The 24,227-nt window shown below is 44.1% G+C and overlaps 1 protein-coding gene across 6 annotated transcripts in view; it reads left to right on the top strand.

The window, feature by feature from the left end:
• Window positions 1-20,630, top strand: part of FNIP1 (folliculin interacting protein 1) — a 90,928-nt gene extending 70,298 nt beyond the window's left edge. For 5 of the 6 annotated variants that reach the window (XM_090064405.1, XM_090064410.1, XM_090064409.1 and 2 more), the window contains 7 exons: window positions 4,024-4,170; window positions 6,610-6,779; window positions 9,325-10,762; window positions 11,152-11,320; window positions 14,120-14,317; window positions 14,800-14,915; window positions 16,139-20,630. In XM_090064405.1, coding sequence (XP_089920531.1) covers window positions 4,024-4,170; window positions 6,610-6,779; window positions 9,325-10,762; window positions 11,152-11,320; window positions 14,120-14,317; window positions 14,800-14,915; window positions 16,139-16,217 — 2,317 coding nt within the window. In that variant the 3' untranslated portion in view covers window positions 16,218-20,630. Of the gene's footprint in view, window positions 1-4,023; window positions 4,171-6,609; window positions 6,780-9,324; window positions 10,763-11,151; window positions 11,321-14,119; window positions 14,318-14,799; window positions 14,916-16,138 lie in introns of those variants that run through there. The other variant, XR_016444408.1, reaches the window with a different exon arrangement.
• Window positions 20,631-24,227: the final 3,597 nt, after the last annotated feature.

The following is a 24,227-nucleotide window of genomic DNA, read 5'->3' as shown; positions in this document are numbered from 1 at the left end:
CCCAATGCACTGAGGCAGCAGAACTATAGGGAGACCTTCAAGGTCTTATGTCTGAGTGCAGACAGTTGGTTCCTGTACCCGATGCCATCCACGCAGCCCACTTCCTTATCACGTCTGGTAGGGCCACAGCACGTTGTCCTGCCCTGTCCTCTACTTCCGAGATCCCACGCAGGACCCAGAGAAGCAGAGCAGCCTTTAGGACCAGGCAAACCCTCAACTGTCTCAAAATACACTAGGAGCAAAGGTGGCTTCAAATCCCCTTTCTCCAACCTCTGGGCTGCTTTCCTGCTGTAAAAGCAGGAGTGGAGTAACTGGGAATAGGATCCCTGCCGAAGAGATTTTGATCAAAAAGGAAGGAGGAACTTTTTCTGTTGCACACAAGATAGAATTTGCTTTTTAGAAAAATGAAATTGATAGAGTAAATATAAAAAAGGCCCAACGATCTTCACTGCCTCAGACTGTTTTGTCGAATGCTGTACGTTGGAAGCTTTTACAGGCTCTTTGCGTTTCAGCCTGGGCAGTGATTTTTCCATCTGCTCTGGGGTTCTTGGCATTTGTGTGACTTTTTCCTTCTTTCTGCTGATCCAAATTGCCTGGAAACTGTTTCTCCTTCCTAATTCTCCCATCGTACCAGAAGTGTTCCGTGGGTGGGCTTCTCAGCTGCTCTCATCCAGCACTTCTTCACTTTTTAGTGATCTTCAGGGGTTCAGCTTTTTGGTAGCTACTTTTTGAGTGTGTTCACCTCTCCAATATGCATGACTACACAGGCACCAACTCCAAGGGTGCTCTGGGGCTCAAGTACCCACCGAAAAAAAGTAGCGGGTCCTCAGCATCCACAGAGCCATGCTTGCAGACACTTAAAACCCTAAAAAAACTACGCTTTCCCAGGAGAAGCAGCATGTTATTACAGACACTGCAGAGCCGAGTCGAAAAGAAGGGGCACTTCAGTGGGGCTTTTTGGTGCTTCTAGCTAAAGTCAGTTTAATCAGTTATTAGATAAAAGCACCGAAAAAGCCCCGTTAAAGCGCCTGATCTTTACAGGTGCTGCAGAGCTGGGTCAAAGTAACACGCTGCCCCTTCTGGGCATGCATGGGCCTTGACATGGAAACGTGCTGAGTAAATGCTGGGGTAGGGGGGGCGTTGGTTTTTTGTTTTTTTAACATATTGCAAATGTCCACTGGCCCAAAACAAAGCCGGCGCCTGTGCATAACTATCCATTTACTGTTCTAGAAGTGTTCGTTCTGAGCAGAAGATAAGTTTGGGGACAATGAATGCATCAAGTGGTTGTTCAGAGAGTACCTTTTATAAACAAGAGATTTGACTAGGCATAACTTTACCAAAGGATAACTTGGATCTGCATGTCATGTAAAACACTAATTGCTCATTACCCTTCAGAAAAGCAGGTTTTCCCCAACTACTTCTTTATAGAAGTGGTCAGGCATTTCCTATAACTTACTGACTTATTCAGAGTTGCTGACAGCATTGGAATATTGCTGGTTTAAACTTTTGAATATTATGAAAATGCAGGCTCCCACAATGTCAGAAAGCCTGTGCTTTCTTTAAAATTAAAACTATTTTTGGACACTAATCTTTGACATTTTAATCTGATGCTTTATTGGACAGCTCAAACAGTAACTAGATATTTACTGCCCTCCAGATGACCAAAGGTGACGTGGTTTGACATGCAATAACCCTTGAATCTGTACTACTATAATGTCCATGGATTTGGTAGAGCTATTTGTCTGCCAGTTTAAGGGGCAGTTTGTAAATTATATATGCAGTGGAAACTGCCATAGTCTGCAAACATGTCAGAGTTGTATGTGGTTCAAATGTGTAATGTATGAAAAGAAGGAAACTGGAGGGGTAGAGGGGAACAAGAAGAAAAAATACCAAACCAAATTGTCTCAAATCCTTCAGTTCCTTTGTGTTTTCAATAGGGCATAGGGTGGCTTTGATTTAAATCAAATCAATTTAAATCACGGTCAGGAAGCCTCAATTTAATCAGTGTTTTCTACAAAAAGTGCATTCTTGTTGTGATTAATATTTTTTAAGGTTATACCAGACAACTCAGAGAGAGCTGTGGGTTGTATTTTTAGAAGGTACACACTCCGTTTTTAAAGCAGTGATTTGAGATTTTTTTTTTTTTTTTCCAGATTAATTTTGCAGCAATGTCAGGAAACTGAATTTATGATTTGGTTATTTTATTTACCAGAGCTAATTGAAGCAGATAGTTCACCTCCCAATGGCTTCACAACTATCTCCAATTTACTAGATTAATCATGGATATTTGGGGGATATTTTTGCCATGCTGTATTAGGAGGACAGCACTGCATCTGTGTGTTGTTAGCTTAGGGCTTTCTTCACTTTTTCTTCTAGATTTCTTCCCATCTTTGATTTCTTCTCTCTTTTACAGCCTGGCAAGCCTGCCGCCATGATGATAGGTTTTCCCTTTTACTTATACCATTCCCTCACTAGATCTCAAATTAGTGGAGAGGCTGTACTCAGAAACCTATCCCTCAAGACTTCTGGAATATTTTGCTCAAAATGTTTCTCTTTCGTTTCTACTGCCCCTCCCTCCTTGCATTATCCCCATGCTTCTTGCCCAGATCTACTCCACCCCCAACAATCCTCTATTTGTTTAATTTCTTGAAACTTTGCACTTTTAGAGAGAGGCAGGGGCTTGACTAGGCGTACACAAACTTGTGCAGACAACAGGTCTGATGGATAGGTAATCAGGGCTGTTCTCTCATCTCCATATACTGCTGTTAACAAGGATATTGTCTCTGAAGAGACAAATCCACAGTTTGACAACTGAAACTAAACATCACAGAGATGCTTAATGGGATCTTCTAGACTGAACGCTGAGTCTCATTGGGTAGAGTGTTGTTTTTTTTAAAATTTTGACTAATTTATAGAGGAGCCTCTGAGGACCCCATACAACTGGGCCCCAACATAGTCCATGGCCTGTTCTGATGTATTTTATAAAACTTTTCTAAAAAGGTTATATGAATATATGGTCTCAAATACTATATACAATTAGAAGTTATAATCCCTATTCTATGATGATATCTTTTGAGCCTTAACATATCTTAATTTGAAACTATCTTTATATAGGTTTGCTTTTTTAAAAAGGCATCTTAACAAAAAGTCATAGGTTTTTATCCACCCTGATAGGGAAGTTACTGAACCCTTTGGCTAGGGACAGAAGGTACACACAAACTGGGCTAAGTGATCAGAAACCGGTTTTAATCTATAACAGAATGCAAGTTCAGTATACATAAACTACTTTCAAAATGGCCAAACCCAGTTTATGATAAAGCTGGATGGATGTAGTCTCAAGCTTAACTCCTAGACTCAGAGTCCCCCAGCATCCCAGGATGTTTTGCAGCCATGGTCTGTGCTGTCTGCTCCAGCAAACCGCCCTACCCACAGCTGTCACACAATAGTGGCAGTAAAGCCTCTACTCCCTAGCCTGCTTCTGCCTGTGCTTGTCAGCCCAGCAAGATGGGGCACGGTGAAATGAACCCTAGGGTCCCCCAGCCGAGGTCTACACAGCATGAGGGGAGGGAAAACCCTCGCCGTAGGGGCTTTTTACTCCGCCACAGCCTCCCCCTTGCCTCAGCCCTCCCCAGCTGCCTGCTTCTGAGAGGCTGGGGGCTGGCCTTAGCCCACCACTGGTTCCCACCCCCCCCAGGTGCCATCCATTCAGTTTATCAATTCAGTCTATGCAACTTAGAAAAACCTGTGAAGATTGAATTGATTTTGCCTCCAGATGTTGAACCTCTGCACTTAGCCTTACAATAGCCTGGTTGTATTTGAGATCAATTTAGTTAAAGGCTTGAGATATTTAACTCGTAAAGGAAGCAAGGTGAATTAACTATAGTGAAAGATTCTTGTTCTTATAGTGGACTTTGGATAACAGTTAATAGCCAAAATTTGCCTTTGATGTAAATGGGAACAGGACCTAATATTGCAGTAAAGCCTTTACCAGTATGACCTTTCCTCCTCTAATTTTCTTTTTAGAACAACTATTTGCAATCTGTATACCATGCCACGGATTGGGGAACCTGTCTGGCTGACCATGATGTCTGGGACACCAGAAAAGAACCAGCTTTGCCATCGTTTCATGAAGGAGTTCACTTTCTTAATGGAGAATGCCTCTAAAAACCAGTAGGGTGTTTCTCGACATTTATTAATTGATATAAATTTTGTTAAATACATTTTGTCATCAAGTATTAAAATCACTGTTTTATGATTGAAAAAAGCTAGAGGGAACTACAAGTCCACAGCTGTTCTAAGTTTAAAGGCAAGAGAGCAACAAAAACCTTTTATTAAATGCTGCCTTCACCCACAGTCTTATAAAGTCTCACATAAAGAGCAGGCCTTCCAAAGATGTCTATAAGAAGTGAGTGATGGGAGAGTGTGTGTGTCTGGGAGAGAACATACCTTATGCAAGGCATTAGCCTGGCCTTTCAAAAACAGTGAATAAGAAAAGTTTTAATGAATGAGGTCAGAAAGGAGTACAGTAGGAGCCATGTGTGACAGTGCCTGACTTGCAAATTGGTACTGAGCCTGACTTCCACAAAAAGCCACAGCTTTATGGAGAATGAATAAGTGTTTGCTGTATTAGAACCTGCCATTTGGCCCAAAGGGTCAGACCTAAGCAGCTGTCAAAAATTTCGAAGAGGAAGCTCCTTCGTTAACTCAGCAATGGAATCTAAGTTTACTGTTTCAGTATCTCTTCAGTCTTTTTTCACAAAGTAGGAATATGGGAGGTCTGAAAGCATGTGCACGAAAATCCTGAAACAAGCATGTGGAGTTTTAAGCGAAAATAAAACAACAAAATCAGCTGTTAACTCAAAAAAATCTGCCTTTAGATTGGAGAAGGTGCAGCAGCTGGCCAGTGTAGCTTGGGCAACATCCAGGGGGAATGTGATTCTGCTGTTCCTCAAAATCCTGTACTTCTAACACCTGATGGTAATTTTGTGATCCATCTCTCTCCCTAACAGGAAGGTCATAATTAGCGTGCAGCATGGTACGCGTTCTTTAAGCAAGGGATCTCTTGTAGCTGTGTGAATGCCAAGCAGACTTCAGCAGAATGTGAAAAGCCTCAGTGATTTGTAGTGGGAGTTAAAATGTTTTTCCTAAAATAAGTTTCAACAGAGGTGGAAGCATTTGGCCAGGATTAACGGCTTCAGCCTTCTGTCAGTCTGAGACTTGTGCTGCTTAGATTCATTTTAAAGTGTTTTGCTTGTGGGTTTGGTTGGGTTTTTGCTCTTTTTATTTTTAAACGGAGCAGCACTCTGTCATCCCTTAAATATCCCAATGAGTGTTTTAACAGAACTTAACTCTCAGCCTGATTCTCAACTCTTATTCCTTTTTCATAATGGTGTGACTCTTTCAACCTTAGTGGAAATGCTCCTAATTTACATTGATGCAAGTGAAAGGAGAATCGAGCCCAGCACCTGCATTTTTTTTCCACTTTTGTTTCAAATCTCTAGTCATTTTCCTCCTCCCCACCCCTCCACATGGTCTCCAGTCATTGATCAAAAAAAAAAAAGGGAAGGTGGGGGGGATGGACACTACATTTCAGTCTTTGTCTTTTAGGATCTGCAAAACTATTTAAACAGGCGTTAAATTAACCCTTCCAGAAAACACTGCAGTTATGTTGTTCATAACTTCCCTAATCCAGTCCCATTTGTACTGGTTTCCAACCCACAGTTTTGCTCTCACCTTTCTTGTGCAAGTATATGATATCCACGTATTGTACAGTTTAAAAAAAAATGTACAGTGAGCAAATGTGCCCCAGATCTAAAACTTGGGATCTGTGCTGGCTTGTTTTTATACAAATGAACAATATGGTAAAGAGCAGGGTTTCTTTTTTTATAGCATGCAGAGATGTATACTGTCATTCCCATGCTGTGGGCCCTATTTCCTGAGCTGTTCTTATTCATGGCATTGCGTATTAAAGCCAACAGTTTAAAAGTCACTGTTGGATCATGTAGTCTGACCTACATAATACAAGTTGTTGAACATTTTTCTAGATTATATATCTAGTAAGCCCAGTAACTGGTAGCTTGAGAAGATGCCCCTGAGTGGGGGAAAAAAACTACTGGACAGCAAAAGCTTTACTAAAATGGAAAGTCAGTGCAATTAAAACCCAGTCTTCATCTTTAAATGCAAGTTCCGTGATATTTTAAAGATTTTCTGTTGGCAACATTGTATTTTGTGTGTCAACATTAAATATATTCGGCATCTCTTTTGGTTTTAATGGAGAGCTTTAGCAATCTGTGCTTATAATAAGCTTATTAAATAGAAGGCTCATAATGTTAGCTAAACTGAAGAACTTAGATATGCATGAGATAAAAATGTTTGACAATTCAATTCTGATAACCTTTAAAATAAATTTCTCTCTTCTGGGCTCAATACATTTCTACACGGTTCTCTTCTAGCCTGATGCAGAAAGAGCCAAGGGGATCTGGAGATCTTTATGGTCTCTACATTTCCAGAAGCTATCATCCCTGCCCTGTGGAGGCTGTAGAATTGCTGTTGCTGAAATGCTGTGAATGTTCGGCTGGAAAAAGTGACCTTGAGCGTTTTCATTTTCAGATTCCTACCAGCTCTGCTGACTGCGGTTCTCACTAATCACCTGGCCTGGGTCCCCACAGTTATGCCAAATGGGCAGCCACCTATAAAAATCTTTCTGGAAAAGCATTCCTCTCAGAGTGTGGACATGTTGGCTAAGACTCACCCATACAACCCACTGTGGGCACAGTTAGGTATGTCTGAAACTTTCCATCACGATCTGTTGTGGTACTACATACGTGTATAGAAAGCAGTGATTGCAGGGAAAGGGTAGGGTTGAGGTTTTTGACCTAGATGATGCTGTTTATCCTTCCCAGGTAGGAATTGTTGCACAAAGTTCAGCTCTATACATCTACAAGCTGCACAGTATTAATTATGTGCTCTGTAATTATTTAGGCACTACCAGTAATAAAACGGCTGCAAAAAGTGTGGAGTCTCTTATTATTTATGCAGGGCAGATTTTACAGTGGCCAATAACATGGCAGTGACGAGGGATTCTGGTTTCCTTCCATGGGTCTAGAGAGAAACTGCATATTCTAGGCATTGGATTGCTCCCATTGACAAGTCTGGTTTGGGGAATAAGAAAATTACTTTGTCTCTTATGTCAATTTAATATTTAATAAGAAACAGAGAAAATGAGACAAGGAACGGCAAGGAAAAGTGAATACTGAATGGTCAAAACCTGCAGACAATAAATGTTCTGGCATTCCAAAACCCATCGGAAGGAAAGAAAGACTCCCATTGAATTTGTAGATGGTTTTATTGCCACCTAGTGGCCATCCCACAAGGAAAAGGACATAAGCATGGTCAGATGGCAAGCACTGAATACTAGGGCTGTATGAAGCTTCAGGTGGTGATTCAATTCGGTGGCCAAACCTGTGAATCAGAATCTAATCAAGGGACCAATTAAAAGGTCCGACTCTGTTCACAGCTCTCCGAATCATCGGAAGAGATTCGGAGAGCTTTGATTCGGGCAATCCCTGATGGCTGCAGCAGGGAACTGCAGCTGACTTCCAGCTGGTTAGGGGAGGGGAGAAAGAACCATGGGGGGGGGACCCCTGCCAGCCTCCTGATTTCCACCCCCCCCAGCTCCCAGTGCTTTAAAGCAAAGCTCCGGTGCTCACTGGGTGCTGCCCCTTTAAGAAAAACAAACAAACAGAGAAAAGCCCCGGGACTCGCTGCTGCTGCTGCTGCACCAGCCTCAGCAGAGCCCCCCCCCATGCAGTGGGGGCAGTGGGGATCACCCCCCTGCCTGGCAGTACCCGATGATCTGAGGCTGTTTTTTGTTTTTTTCCCCCAAAGAGCCGGGAGCTGGGGTGAGTGGCCAGCCATTGCCGGGATGTGGGGGATGGGCCTGGCTGATTTGGCGATTCAGCCAGATCTATTCTGGGCAGTGATTTGAATCGCCAGATCGAATCGCTGTCCCCCAAATTGGCCGAATCCAAAGCAAATACTGACCGCTTCGCACAGGCCTCCTGAATACTCTGTGAGGTTCCCCCACCATGGCACAGGCAGGTCGTTTGTCAATAGGGGCAAAAAACCTCTTGGAACTCAAGAAATCAGCCGGAAGCCAGAGCTGGTACTGTGGAGTCCTCCTTATAGCTCCCCATGGGTTTCCCATGCTGCTCAATACATCCAAAACAGAACCCCTCTCAAGTCCTGCCCAGATAAGCCAGGACTCTATTATCCATTGCCCTCCAAAGATGACAGAGCTGGGTAGGAAGGAAAAGAATAAGCTTTGTAGTTTTTTGCATCCCACATTATCATGTTCTAGCTCTTGGCACAGATTCACTTTCCCCTCTGCTTGCTTCTCTGCAGGTGGGGTGGGGGGTGTTTGTGTGTGGTATCCCCCTCTCTCCTTGGAAAGTAGGATCAGCAACAGTCTTTTCCCCTCAGCAGGAGCTGCTGATCCAAGGGCTTCTGCAGCTGGATCCACACTCCCTGTATTTGATGTTCTACCTGAGGGATAGGGGTGGGCAGGGGGTGTTGTTGGTTCTATGAAAGGAAGAAGCCAGAGCTGTCTGAGACGCTTTAGCCTTAAAAGTGACTGCAAAGATAACCCACAGCCAGGAATGAGCTGTTCTGCTAGATTCTCTCTTTCAAAATGGGGGACATCAGGGAGCAGAGCTGCACGGTAAGCATACACAAATGAAATCAATGCTACTGGAAGGTACTTGATCTAGTCCAAAGTCCTCTCCATTTGCAGAACAAGTACAGCACCAGCACTGGCAGCTCTTGTTTCCCTGTATTGTCTTGCCATTGTCTGCAAAGCCTGATGGGGAAGATTTTCCTCCAGAGAGAAAAGTTTAGCTTTGGTTTTTAGGGCTACTGAATTTTTGGCTTCACTGCTGAGACTACCAGTGTGATCATGGCTGTTGCCTGCTCAAGTGAGCCTCATCAAATTGTTATCCACAGACTTTGAAGCTTCTCCAAGCGAAAACTTTTAGTAGTTGGGTCAGTTTTGCTGATGTAGGCTGCATAGCTTATTATCCATCCCCTATGCAATGGTTTCCTGATGCAGAGATTGAATTGTAATTTCAGTGGCAGCTGCTACTGTTGCTGTTAAAGCTGTGTTGGCACTGTAAGGATTCCCCTAAAAATACTGCTTAGAACGGAAATACTTTATTCTGCCCTGAATTCATCCCCTTGGGCCTCAGTTTTTCAGTCTGTGTTCTCATTACTGAGACAAACAGCACCATTAAATTCCCTGTATTAAAGTTGGGTTTTTTGCTCTTATAGGAGACTTGTATGGGGCTATCGGATCACCTGTGAGACTAGCAAAGACTGTCGTAGTTGGCAAAAGACAAGATCTGGTGCAGAGGTTGCTTTATTTCCTCACTTACTTCATAAGATGCTCTGAGCTCCAAGAGACGCATCTTCTAGAAAATGGAGAAGATGAAGCCATAGTGATGCCTGGAACTGTTATTACTACCACACTGGAGAAAGGAGAAGTGGAGGAATCGGAGTATGTGCTTGTCACAATGCACAGAAATAGAGGCAACTTGTTATCTTGGGAATCTGAGGAACTGAGGACTTCTAACTGCGGTTGTAAATACTGCAAGGGCCCACTTCCCCTTGGGCCAAACACAGAAGCTGCTTCACAGCTAGAGAGAGAAGATGCACAAAATGCCTCTAAGGTAGAGCTGGAAACTTCTTTAGAAGAAAGTAGAACAACCTCAGCGGCTGACTGCCAAGAAGACCCTACTGATGTTAAGCATTGCAAAGATAATTTGAGATCCTGCCTGGACACCAAGGTAGAGACGGTAGTCTGCATGGGGTCAGCTCCAGCGGACAAATGTCCACTGGCAGAGTCTGGATTAGAGCCAACTGCAGACAACTGGAGGACTGAGGAGTCGCTGGAATCTGGTACCCAAGCCCTCAGTGTAACAAGATCCACAGGGATAGTTGTGGAAAAGAAGCCTCCCGATAAGCCCTTGTCTGACGCATTCCCTTGCAATTCAGCTGAGGCTCAGACAAAGGTGACTTTTCTGATTGGTGATTCTATGTCACCTGACTCGGACATCGAACAGAGAAGTCAAGCAGTAGCGGAACAAATTACTAGGCATCACAACCAGCCAGCAGTGAAGGAAGGAGCGGCTGCCGACCAGAACTGTGAAGCAAAGCAAACCATCGAGGACCAAACCAGAGACTGCAGGACATCTGAACCGTTCCCTCAAGTTGCCAGCAAGCATCAGACTTGGAATCCAAATCCTTACAGTACTGAGAGCTCGAGTCTTTTTGATGAGTATTTTACTGATGATGGTTCAATTGAAACCCAAACTATTGATGATATTCCAGTGCGAGCAACTACAGACATTCTAGATCAAAGCAGTAGTTTAACATTTTCTAAAAAACTGTGTACACAGAACAGCAAACAACCCAGTGAATTTTGTAAGTTCATGGAATCTGTTCGCCAAGAGACATGCAAAAACTGCTTTGCTGAGCAGGACCAAAAAGACAAAGTTGCTATTAGTGTCCCCCATGGGGATAGAGAAAATGTAGAGAAAAAAGTTGCCCCAGCAATTGACTGGGACATTCCAAGAAATGAGAGCTCAGATAGTGCCCTTGGTGATAGTGAAAGTGAAGATGCGGGTCACGATCTAACTAGACCAAGCAGCAACTATTATGGGGGAGAGCAGGAAGATTGGGCGGAGGAAGAAGAGATCTCTTTTCCTGGGTAAGTATTTCAGCAGTAGCAGACACCTAGACGAGTGCATTTCTCCTCATTCCCCAGAGCTGCAGGCCAATATGGCATCAGCGGTTGGAAAGATTCTCTTTAGTTTGGTAACTGTAAAATGAATGTAGAGAAATTGGTGAGCTAGAAAAAAATTAAAACCTCATTAATGATGCATCATAACACTGGCTCATATTTTCTGTTCTGGTGTTTTATGCAAAAGGCTACACCATTCCAACTGCCTTTTGAAATGAAGCTTCTTTTTAAAAATGTGCTTGAACAGAAGTTTAAAGAAGAAATGATTGACACTAACCTGTTACACTTGCTTAAACTGAAATGAGCAGAAATTGGTTTCAGTTACAGTACATGTCCATGATATACCTTTCTTTCAGGTCAAAATTAGTTGAAGTGAACTCTGTCCAGCCCAGTATTGCCAATTTTGGAAGGTCCTTGCTAGGTGGCTACTGTTCATCTTACGTACCTGACTTTGTTTTGCAAGGAGTAGGAACTGATGAAAAACTGAGACAGTGTTTGGTGTCAGATTTGTCGCATGCTGTTCAGGTAATTAAACTATATCCAATAAACGTATTTTTCACAATAAAGAAAAGCAACTATTTCTGAAACAGCAAGCCTGTTGGAACTGGAAGTACTTTTTGTTATATCTGTGTTCTAATTTCCAAAGTCCCATTGTGCCAGGGTCTCTTCCCTCCTCTCATCTCTCAGTTAATATACCTGGGAAATCTGCTCCAGGTTGCCACTTAAACTCGAGACCCGGTTGAAGGCAATAGAGGAGGCCATCTTCTAGGAGGCGAGAGAGATGTCCATGTTAAACTAGCTCCTCTTCTTGATGGAGCAGCCGGTTGGTTACTGGGATCCTGAGCTGTGAACTGCTATGACCATTCTAGACTGCCACGTGCTTTTTCCCATGAATATCTCCCTAACAAACTCTCCTGTCCTGAATAGTCTGTGGAACAGAACTTGTTCTCTTGCTGAAGTGAATATTCAGCCCTCAGAAAGACTGAGATCTATTAGTGTTGTTATTTTGTTTTCAAAGAAGCTAAGCTGCTTGGCTTGGCTTTGTGGGGAAGAGGCTAACCTAATGATGGACTACATTGTGCCCTAGAGCATGTGGGTAGTGGTCTCTGCTCTCTTACCCCCCACCCTGACCACTTTCATGTAGAAATGGGTCTTGGTAGAACTGTATCTTCCTGGATGAGGTCTGCTCCAGGCACTATCTGTCCTAGGGGACTGGACAGTGGATGGGGCGGGGGGAAGAACATCCTTCCCTACCCCTCTGGCTCTGTGGAAATTAAGGGACGAGATGATAGAAATTACGGAAGCAGAAACATGATTCTGTTCCCCTGCAAGCCAAAATCTCATTCCGACAGGAGCGAGGTCAGACGTGGTAGGTAACTATAGATCCTCTGGATCATGGTGTACACGCAAGAGCTCTAGTCACCCAAGATCGTCCATGAATATATATGCCTAGGCAAGAGTATGGAAGAGTGGAGGCTGCCCAAGACCTCCCATCCCCTGCCCCAGACCATTAAGACAGAATCCAAAGGCCAGGCGAAGTCCAGACGTTCGGTGCCTTGATGGTTGTAGCTTCTGCCAGAGAGCAACAGATAAGAACTACTGCTGCCTCCCTAATGCCTTAGTGAGGACACATTTCTGTCAGGATGATGTCCCTTAGGCTTTTTCCAGCCAAGGAGTACCCACAAGGCAATGGGGGCTAAGGTTTTTGGCTAGATGATGCATTTTATCCTTCCCAGGTAGGAATCTTTGCACAGGATACAGCTCCATACATCTATGAGCTGCACAGTATTAATAATGTGCTCTGTAATTATTTAGGTATCCAGGTTGTAGCCATATTGGTTTAGAGGAAAAGGCAATCAGGACTCGTCGTAGAGATGATATCTTTTATTAGATAGCGTCTTGTTGATAAATATCTTGTTGTTAATAAAAGTATCATCTATATCTTGTTGGTCTAATAGGGTATCATCTCTACTATGAGTCCTGATTGCCTGTCGTCATTTAGGCAGTACCAGTAATGCCTATATAAGGCCCTATACTCACCTTTATTTTGGAGGTTGTAACATTGTGGTATTTTATAGGAGCTACCCCACCACGAGTAGCCCCACCACATTGCCACCAGGTCCTCCAGCCAGATACAGTTTACAGTCACACTAGGACCATGGTCAGACATAAGTAGAAATAAAAACTAACTTGTTGGGAGCATGTCTCTCAGGGTATGCACATGGGTCCTCTGAAATTTATTTTTCTTTCCCCAGTGCAGCTGCCTTCCATGCTAGTCAGCATCCCTGTACGTTCATTGGATGCAGCAGTTCATTTGCGTGGCCCTTTCCCTTTGTTTGCTGCCCTGTCTCTGCACATAGCCCTTTCCAGTGATTTACCCACTGGTGCCCCTGGGCACATGGGTGGATTTTGCCCATTTTGAATAAATCACAGCCGAGTCTTGAGCAACAGGGGCAATATCTCAGGGTGACTTCTGGCATCAAACCAATACTTCGTCTCTACAAGCTGCCAAGGAAAGAGGCACGTTCTTCAAATGCTGTAGCTTCATTTTTACCAGCAAATGCTGCCAGACTTGTAAAATCTTGCATAGATTTTTTTTTTTTTAATGTTGGCATTCAAAATAAAACCCCGTGCATAGCAAAGCAGCACCTTAGTACTGCTGAGAGAGGGGAGTTTGTAGGCAGTTATAGCCAAAAATTGTAAGGAAATGGCCCACAAAGGTGTTTGTATCCATTGCAAAGAGATCTTCCAAAAGCGTTAGAAAAGTGAAGGTTGGCTTTGTTGTTTTGCTCCCTCTGGCGGTTCTGCAGGGGTAGTTAACAAACTCCTGCTGATGTGGAAGGAAAACTGATTACAACCAAAAATGCAACTGACTCGACTGTTTGAATTGTCCCGGCTGCGCGAAATAAACAAGGCAGCACGTGTGCTGAACAGCAGATTAGATTTTTTGAGGCTTTTCAGTTTTTTAATAATCTGAGTTTCTACATCTTGAATAATCTGATCAAGATGGGTACGGCTGTTGGGGTTTTCTCTTTCTGATTTTAACCTGTCCATTTTAACTTCAGCTTCATTCCAACAAGAAACAACAAAATCAAATGTTAAAAGACACACTTTTTAGACAATCATTTCAAGCCCGGGAGCTGAAGACTCTTAACTTTTTCAATTGCCTTAAGACTTTTTAAAAAAAAAAAAAAAAAAAAAAAAAAAAAGTGGGGGCCTCCATTGCTGTCGAGGAGATTTGTTTTGTGTGCGCTGACCTGCCTTTTGTTCTTCTTGTACTTAAACTGTTCACTTTCTTTTTTTTTCTTTTTTTTTAATTCATAGCATCCTGTCTTGGATGAACCAATTGCAGAGGCTGTCTGCATTATTGCAGACATGGACAAGTGGACAGTACAAGTGGCCAGTAGCCAGAGGCGAGTGATTGACAGTAAACTGGGAAAAGAGGTGTTAGTCTCCAGCCTTGTCTCCAATCTGCTTCATTCCACTCTTCAGCTTTACAAGCATAACTTATCTCCAAATTTTGTAAGTATGAGCAATGCTCGCAAGAGCTGACATGCTGTGAGAATCTGCTTTTAGGAACGTATTTGTTATGGTAGTTTAAGTTACTGCCATACTGCCCGGTTGGCACAGTCTGTCACACTGTGCATCATCTGACAGCAGTAGGGCCCCTTTAAACTTCATTCCCAGTTCCCAAAAGCCGGCTGTCACCCTGATTCAGCCTGGGTGCAAAATGCCCACTGATATAGGCGGGAAGTCTTGCTAGTGCAGAAAACACTTCAGCAATTTATTTTCAGAACAAGAATTTAAATAGAGACTTGTTTCATTTTGATTGTGCATTTCCCAGTAGTTCCTGAAGGATGTTTTCAAAAAATTATTTTCCGTGATGTGACTGACAACAAGGCAGTCTGATTATGGGGCCTGGGCTGTTTCTTTTTGGGGTCTGGAAGGGTTAAGGTACTGGAAGGAGTTTGCTTTCTGACATGGCCTTTTTCATTTGTTTCTAGTGCATCATGCACCTGGAAGATCGGTTACAGGAACTGTATTTCAAAAGCAAGATGCTGTCTGAATATCTCAAGGGCCAGATGCGAGTTCATGTTAAGGAGTTGGGCGTGGTGTTGGGGTATGATCACAGATCTGTGTGTGTGGTTTCCACCCATGTCCCCTGATGTGTCCTTCCCACACCTCCTAGGCCTCTAGCCACGGGTATGGCAGTATGTACTGGTGGTTCCTGAGGCAGGAGCAGGACCTCGGGCCCCTGCTACACATTTACATATATCTTACACAATTAACTGGCCAATAGTGCAATACTTTTAGACTAGCCACACATGCAAAGTAATTATCACAAGATAAAAATAACTGTCCAGCTATAAAGTTAGTCCTTGAAAATGTGTAATAACTCAGTAGCTGGTTTCTATCCAGCTTGAAGTTGAATGTGTAGGATGGCCCTTAGTTTGGCATAAATTTCCCAATTCCAGGTTCCTTTCCATATCCTTGCCCAGATACTAAGGATCCTGTTCTACCCCCCGTGCCAGAACCACTCATTAGCTGGACAGTCCTTGCTGAATGATATATGATTCATCCAGATTGACATTTCCCATGTGGCAGAGCCCAGAGAAGACCCTGTGTGTCACATAAGCCATCAGGAGGGTGGGGCACAAGGAAAGAAGCTTTGTAGGAGGTGTTCAGAGCTGGCATGGAGACTGGCTTCCTATAAATACCTCAAGACGGTTGTTGGGTGAGGACTGGGGCATGTAGATCTGGGCTTGTGCATGTGGAGCTGTAGACTGATGCAGCTGCTGCAAAGAGAGGAGCTGCAGCTTAGGGCTCTCATTCCCCAGCTCAGGGACAAAGTACTTCCATTTCCTTGTGTCCTCGTCTTGTGACTTGTTCCCCATCCAAAGCTCCTTTACTCAAGCTTTGTACAGAAAGCAAGTCCAATGCCAGCCTGCCCCCTGCTCCCCTCTGTCATCTCACCAACCCTGTCAGCCTGATGAGACTGAGAACAAGCATGAATTGAACCCCGGCCTCTCGCGTCACTATACAGATCTGTAACTGTCACCAGGCAGATCTGGAGCAAGTGTTGATGTTTAAAAACGAGCTGATTATGTGGGTTTGTAACAAGAGTGGTGATGTCTTAAGGACAGGAATGTAAATCCTGCTTTAACATTACGTGAAGAAAGTCTGGCCGTGCAGAGCTTTATAAAAGAAAAGGTACAGCTGTTGGGCTTGACTACCCAAGTGCAGATGTTTGCATTTGGGATGGTTTACATGGCAGCCAAAACGTATGGACAAGGCACCTAGTTTGGGGGTCACATTTCACAGTGTTTTTCCTCTTCCTCTTAGGATTGAATCCAGTGACCTCCCTTTACTGGCAGCTGTAGCAAGCACTCACTCTCCATATGTTGCCCAGATACTACTTTAAAATGCCGAAGGGCATGGACATTCACGTTTTTTTTCCTGGAAACAAAATGGAAGGCAAGGAACATGAAACATACTTGTTCCAACTCCTTTTTGCTTGAGGCAACTGAAATGAACAGCTTGCTGAGTGGACTGGGTCTCCATAACTGACTGCACATTATGTACATGCTTGGAGACTACTTTTATTTTTTTTCATTCTCCCACTTCGGCCATTTATTTAAAAAAAAAAAAAAAAAATTCAAAGAAAAAAGACGAGCTGAAAAGCCTGAGATTCTGAGTAATGAAGAAAACCCAAGATCATGGAGAAAGCTGAAGAACTGAATGTAGTTTGGGAAATTTCTCAAGGATGGCTAATTACATGTGGCTGAAAGTGGGTAACGCAAGGAAGAGCTGCTTTGTAATGATTTACAATGCTATCGCTGGTAGCAGACTTAACAGGACAAGGAAGTAGCTGCCTTGAGATTTGTCTTCTCTTCCAGGAATGTATTAAAAGTGTTGGTTTTCAGGCCGCAACGATTTGTAGACAACTTCTACTTTTTCATTATGCAGTGAAATTCTGGATATTTCTCAGAGGAAAAGCAATTTTTGTAAACAGCTTATTACTGATACTCGGCTCTGAAATTCATTTGTAATCGTTCCTAGGGGAGGGGAGGGAGCCAACAAGCAACCTAGCAAACATCATCCCGTTTCCTTTTCTTGGCTTGACATTGTAACTGGTATTGAATGTTTATAATGTTTAGATGTCTCTTTATACTAAGTGATGCTCTTGTTTCAAGACTTATGAAAAACGGAAAGAATTCAGTTTAAAACCACCACTGCAACCAAAAAAGCTTAGAGAGAAAGTTGATTGACATTTCCTGGTGGTGTGCCCAAAATGGCATGAGTATTACCTCTCACTACTTTTTTACAGTATATAATATTCTTGCAACATCCTTTTGTTTATACAGCAGTTGGGCAGCGGGTGAAATAAGCTAGAAATAATTGTACCAAAGCATTGGAGGAAAAAAAATTCACTATTACCCTTAATTGCTCAGGTAGCTAATTGCTATATTTTTTAAAGTAATTCTACAGATGCGGATACTGACTACGCTATTGTGTAGTAATATCAAAATTATTTTTAGACAGAATATCCCCATGATGGAAATTATCTTAATCCCTTTTCTACCAACTTGTAACTACCAACAAGAAATGCCGTCCATCCCGTTCTCGGCATTTCTCTTTCATTCATCCATCATTGTCATTGTATATACAATTGGTGTAAGACCAGCTGATGTGGAACCAATCTGCTGTAAGTAATGTAAATATGCAGTGGGTGGGTGGATTGTGCTTTCAAAAGGATCTACTACCTCAGTTTAACTGGACCCTGCATTATGTGCTTCTTCGCTTATGTGTCCTAGCAGCCACTTTATGTCGTTGATTATAGAGTTCACTTCCATCGACCATTTTCAGCATGCAAGAGTTCAACAATGTCTCAGCAATGAAAATGAAAGGTACTTCTTCACTCATTAGGTAAACTAAATTTACCATTAGATAAATACTGCATTCTTTCTGTAACCATTTCTTCATCAATGTAATATGCTCTTGTGGTTTTGCTGATTTGTTTTAAATACAAAACTATTTCCCTCCCATCTCAAACTTAAAAACAAAAGGTAAAATTCCAACCCCCCTGAAGTCAATGACAAAGTGTGTCACTGAGTTGACTGGGGCCAGGATGTCACCCAGTATATTTGGCAGTAATATTAAAAATCAAAACTTAAATTTGAGGCCCTGCCAGGGCGAACCTGTGCCATTGTTCTGAAGGCCTGGGGTCTAAGTGTGATAGGGAGCCTGACTCAAACATGGGAAGTGTGGTTGAAAAAAGCCTGTCTGTATGTAAAGTGCAGTACTAACTGCTGCAGGTAGGTGACTTATGTTTCAACTTCAGAATATTTCTCATTTGACTTCCCCTTTTAATGTCCCCTTCTTACTATTTTAGTATTTTGCATCAAGTTGCGGAAAGAATCCAAACGGGTAGGGGCCCAAATGTAGCAACACGCGTATCAGTAACACAAGATTGGGCTCTTAGGAATTTTAAGCTATCCTTGCTCTAACGGATGATATAGGCAATCATTGCCATTCTGAACATCGTTCACATTTTGTGGTTAATCTGATCGTGTTAGTGCTATTGGGCTCAGTACTACAAGGTGCCAGCATTTGGGACCTGGAGCATGAAAGCACTTGAGTATATGTTAACTGCACTTGAGTATATGTTAACTTGAAGTCTGTGTCGGTACCACTGGCTACCTTGAGATGACTTGAGTGTTCAGTTGAGCATGATTGCAGGCTCTGCCACAGTGCTGAGCGCCTTCTATGATCAGGTCTGTAATGAATTTTTTCAGGCAAATGCTATGTTCTCCTCCTCCTAGTTGTCCTTAGGTCAATCATGGTAATTATCTTAAAATTCAGTTTGAGCTGAAGAAATAGGTGCCCTCTGCTAGCTTGAAATTAATGCTGCTTGAGAGACAGGAGTTTGTTATTGGGCCTTGTTATATAGTAATTTTAGGCAGTTCCTGCAGCTCTAAAGCCCCTGGACTGTCCACACATGAACACCTTAAAGAGATTTTAAGCACTTGCGCAGCTCAAAGTTATGCCACTCCAGAGTAGGATCATCTCTGATCTGGACTACCTAGCTCCCACCCAACTAAGGTGTGGCCACTCCCCACAGATGTGCTGCCCAAGATGAAAACCTCCAGTATCCCAGGGTCTGTCACCAGTCCTCTAGTGGCAGCTCACAACTATGGCTCCTGCTCACCAGACCTCTAGTGGCAAGTCACAGCCATGCATGTGGGGAACAGTCAGAGAAGGTTTCTAGATGTGTAGGGTGTATGTAGACGAAATGGGGGCCCTAAATTGAACCGGTGGGTTTTATAAAAACACTGCTTCAATTTAGGGTTGATTTTTAAACCCCTGTGTCATGCACATACCCTGCTGATTTACCTGCATCTCCGGCGGGGAGGGGAGGGCAAGCTGCTGATGGGCAGAGCAGTCCCTGGGCTGGGGGGGTGGGGGGCTGATGTTTCCCCCCGTGGCAGTGGCAGCCCCCCCCCCCCCCCCAGCGGTACCTGCCCACAGGCACCAGGCTTGGACGGTCCTGGGCGGGGGGGGGCACCACAGCTATGGAAGGAAGCACCAGGACCAGGCCCCTGTGCAGCTCAGGCTGGCAGGCTTGGGGGGAGGAGGGGGAAGATGAGGCTCGCTGCTTTTTCTTGGGTGGAGCCAGGCTGCCTGCAGGGCTTCCTGTGGAGCTGCACGAAGCCCGGTGCTTCGCTCTGCGGCTGTAGGGGCAGCAAACTAAAACTCCTCCGAGGAGTTTTAGTTTGCTGCGCCCCGAGTCATTTCAAGTGCAGTATGCCGCTGAATATCCTACAGTGGCTGGAATTTAATGTGCAATACGCTGCCAAGGTGTGCAAATGCTGACACCATTAAACCAGCGCAAAAGCATTTAGCCCACTTTAAAGTATCGTGCACACATGCCCCTTATTTCGCCTACACGCGGCCTAACGGTCTGACTGCTCCAAACTAGCACTAACACTGATCAGGTGTTGTGTGGTCGCAGCATAGTGTAGCGAGGGCCGTTCAGTGAATTGTGCTCTTCTGCCCAAGTGACCACCCCCCTCCCCCAAGACCATTCTGATGTGATCATTCGTCGGTCAGTCCTGTGCCAAGTGGCCACACGTGCAGCTTCACCGTTGTGCTTTTGCACTGTAGCTGTCGGATCACCAGTACTAGTTCCCCATGTGACCCAAGTACTTGAGCTTTGGGGCTGAAAGTTATTGACCCTCTTCCTATCAGTATTGCCAATGAAACGCTAGCATGATGGGAAGTTTTCCTTTAACTTAACTATTAAGGTACGTGAAAATGGTCTGTACACTTGTTGTTTGCATATGTTTTGTTTTTTTGTTTTTTTTTTTAAAAAGGGATCTTTAACAGAACTATAGGGTTGAATTTTTTTTAAATGTATCAACTTTTATGTACATAGAAAACTAATCCATTTGTTTTTCACTATTCCCAATGTTCATTAAGATGTCTTAATTTTCAGGTGGAAAACATGAAATGTACTAGACACACAAAATAGCGAAATTATTTTTGTTGCAATTGGCAAAGATGGGGCTGCTAAGAACAAAAATAAAACAAAGTAATAGGAGTCTACACCTTGCACACACTTTCCCAAGTCGTTGTTATAGATGTTTTATGACAATTTTTTTGCTTTCTCTAAATTATTTAGATGGTGGTATGTGTACAATGCTGGGTAAAATGTACATACTTGTTATCTCCTTTGGTTTTTTGTATATATTTCCCAAGATGTGCACTTGTATTATAATAACCATTCCCAATTTCAGGGGAAACTTTGTGCAATAAATACAGTTATGTCAATTTACTTGCTGGTGCTGGTTTCTCTTCAGTGTCTTTCTTTTAATTTTGTGGAGGCAGAGTGTTGGTGAGCGTGCCAGCTGTAGGAGGGAGAGCTTGGAAACTTTGCATGCATGTTATTAGATGCCTGACACTTCTGTTTAGGTGTCCTCGTGATTTTCAGAGGTGTTGGAACTGATTTTTTTGTGCCTAAAGTCAAGTGTCAGAGTTTTAAGTTTGTTGGCTTTGGTTTCTATTAGTGTTGATCATTTCCAGGAGTTGCATTTAAAACCATCCCAGAAGTAAGCATACCCCATTTATACTTAGTTTATGAAACCCTGAGTCACTAAAGAGGGGAGCAGGGGACAGAGACTGCATACCCTAGTGGACAGTGGTGCTGGTTGTCTCATCGTTTCCAGATTAGCTGCATCTTATCCGTACTTACGGTGAGGTGCAAGCATTTGAATCAAGAGGAGGGCCTGCCTTCCTACCCCGTGTCAGCTGTGTGGGCGCCACGTCCTTCTTTGCCTACCACAGCTCCCTCATTTGCCTTTGCAGGATGCTGCACTGGAGCAAGGCTGAGACCTTCCTTGCCAGGCTTTCCCTTGTTTCAAATTCAGATGTAACCAAATTGCTCTCACCAAAGCTGAAGAAACCCCAGAATTCAGCACAAGTAGTCTGAAGAGAGATACTGGCAGGGATGGGGGCAACGAAAGGGGATTCTGTGCAAATAAATCCAACCAGCCAGAGCTGTCACTTGATGGTGAGTTGGCTTCACCCCACCGACTTAGTGCTGTCCTGGATCTAATTTATTCACTCATCTAAATCCAACTGGTGCCGGGAAGGTGTGGACTTGGGACTGAGAGGGAAGGCTGTTCAAGAGAGTTTTTCTCTTAAGGAGTGGTACCTATTCTGAGTAGAATATTACTGATGTGCATCCTGGAAACCTTCCAGCAATTGGACTACCAAAATTCGGACAGTTTTGCCTGGGATTTCGAATTGCATCTGCCATAGCCTGGGCTGTGCCTCTTATTGTGGAGTTGTTACACATCTAGGAGGAATGGAAGCCCTAAACACAACCCTCCAGTGTGTTTTTTAGACTCGCTCTCACAAAAACATTATGAAAGCTTTCCGGAGAGCCGGAAACCGATCAACTGTTCAGACTCTTCTCTGAAGTTCCATTTCTCAACTTCCGTCTCCTGAGCAACACAATGTATCAAGTTATTTAATATTTCATGTGGTTAGAGCAACGTAAAGGCAATCGCACGGAGAATCAATGGGCTTTTAATAATCGCAAGCCTTGGTTTTACTGCTTGGCATGGTAAATGTATGGTGTGACTTTGAATCAAGAAACTGAGCCCATGCTCTTGCAAAACTGCAAGGTTAGGGAACATATATGCACTGAGATGTGCAAATACTGGCAAGACCCTACCTACTATGATGCATTAACCCATGTGCTTGCATTTCATAACAGTATGCTCAAATGTTGCTCTGAACTTGCTTGGCTGGTAAAACAGCTCTTCTGCATAACTGAGCAGAACGAATTTCGTGTCCCCAGAGCAGACGACCATGAGTTCTCTTCCGGATGCTGTATGCAAGCGGTTAGCCAATGATCTTTTATCTCACTGTGGGTATTTGGCAAGAGCTTGTTAAGCTGGTGGTAAATTCTGTAACATTACCACTGCAGCTTCTTGAAAGCATTTATATTAATAGCTGGCAGTGACTTCATTCTCAGCTTTGCTCCTCTGCTTTTTTTGGGTGCAAAACTTGCTGTCCTGTATTTCTTTAACTTCCTCTGTTGTAACTTTCCACAGTTTCCCGAACCCAGAGGAATGGTTACTTAACTTCTTGCCCAGCCAGAGACGGGCAAATTGGGACACGTCCTTTTCCTAATACTAGTAGTCTGATTCCTTCCTCTTGCCCCTGCGTGACTGACAGATAAATGTAAGGTATTCTACCTAGGAAGGAGGAATCCCCAGCACACCTACAGGTTGGGCGATGTCCTCCTCAGCAGCTCAAAAGCTGAGAGATCTTGGAGTCATAGTTGACTCCAAGATGAATGTGAGCCAGCAGTGTAACGAAGCCATCAACAAAGCCAATCACACCGTATTAGCAAATGCATGGCCAACAGATCAAGAGGGGTGATGCTCCCCCTCTATGCAGCACTGGTCAGGCCGCAGTTGGAGTACTGTGTCCAGTTTTGGGGGCTGCACTTCAGGAGGGACACGGAGGATCTGGAGAGGGTTCAGAGGAGGGCCACTTGCATGATTAGTGGTCTCTGTGAAATGCCCTGTGAGGAGAGGTTGAGAGATCTGGATCTCTTCAGCCTATACAAAAGACCGCTGAGGGGTCACCTTGTAGCTGCCTATAAATTTATTAGGAGAGGACAGCAGGGAATTGGGGATGCGCTGTTTACCAGAGTGCCCCAGGAAGTAACTAGGAATAATGGGTGCAAACTAGGGAGAGTAGATTTAGGTTAGACATTAGGAAGAAGTTTTTTACAATAAGGGTGGCCAGAGTCTGGAAGGGGCTTCCAAGGGAGGTGGTCCTATCACCTAACTTGGAGGTCTTCAAGAAGAGGCTTGACAGTCACCTGGCGGGGGTCCTCTGACCTCGGTCCTTTTTCCTGCCAGAGGCAGGGGGTCGGACACGATGATCCATTGGGTCCCTTCTGACTCTATAATCTATGAATATATGACAGTGTTCCCATGCCCAAGCAGGGCCTGTTGAAGCATTTGTGATTCTTCTGTATCAAGGGTCAGCCTTGTTTTACAAGCCATAGGCCAGCCAACCCAGCTCTGGTCCAGCGTGGCTATGGCAGCATGTCAGTTGCTTTCCCCATGGTGTGCTGGAGCCAGGCTGTTGCCAGCTGTGCCCGTGCTGCTCCCAATTCTCCCAGCCCCTGCTGTCCAGCTGCAGTGTGGGTGTGGCTTCGAGTTGGTGGGAAGCTGTGCTTGGATCAGGTATATACAAACTGCTTCTTGCTGCTCTCCCTCCTCTTTTTGTCTGCATGGTTGTTACTCATTTTTCAGGCTCTGGGGGAACTTTTTAGGACTTCGTAGTCCTATGCAACCAGTGCTTACCCATCCCAGCAGCTCGGTACTTGGAATATCTTACAGGTTTGAAATTCATGAAACTGTTCAAATCAAATCATCCGCGACTTGGACTGGTAAAAAGCACCACCCTCTTCAAATTTGCAGATGACACTAAGATGTGGAGGGATGTGGGCACACTAGAAGGGAGGAATAGGCTGCAATTGGACCTGGACAGGTTACGGGGTGGGCGGACAAGAACAGGATGGGATTCAACACTGACGAGTGCAAGGCGCTGCACCTGGGGAGGAAGAACCAGCACCATACCTACAGGCTGGGGAACTCCCTTCTCGTCAGTGCAGAGGCAGAAAAGGATCTTGGAGTCATCATTGATGCCAAGATGAACATGGGCCGGCAGTGTGGGGACACAGTCAGGAAGGCCAACCGTACCTAGTCATGCATCCACAGATGCATCTCGAGCAGGTCCAGGGAGGTGATCCTCCCCCTCTATGCGGCACTGGTCAGGCTGCAGCTGGAGTACTGCGTCTGGTTCTGGGCGCCGCACTTCAAGAGGGATGTGGACAACATGGAGA

This window comes from Crocodylus siamensis, chromosome 10 (assembly GCF_052110815.1).
Source record: "Crocodylus siamensis isolate JL-2025a chromosome 10, ASM5211081v1, whole genome shotgun sequence".
Classification (NCBI taxonomy): domain Eukaryota; kingdom Metazoa; phylum Chordata; order Crocodylia; family Crocodylidae; genus Crocodylus; species Crocodylus siamensis.
Note: the sequence above shows the minus strand (reverse complement) of the source record. Positions and strands in the feature narration are given on the sequence as shown.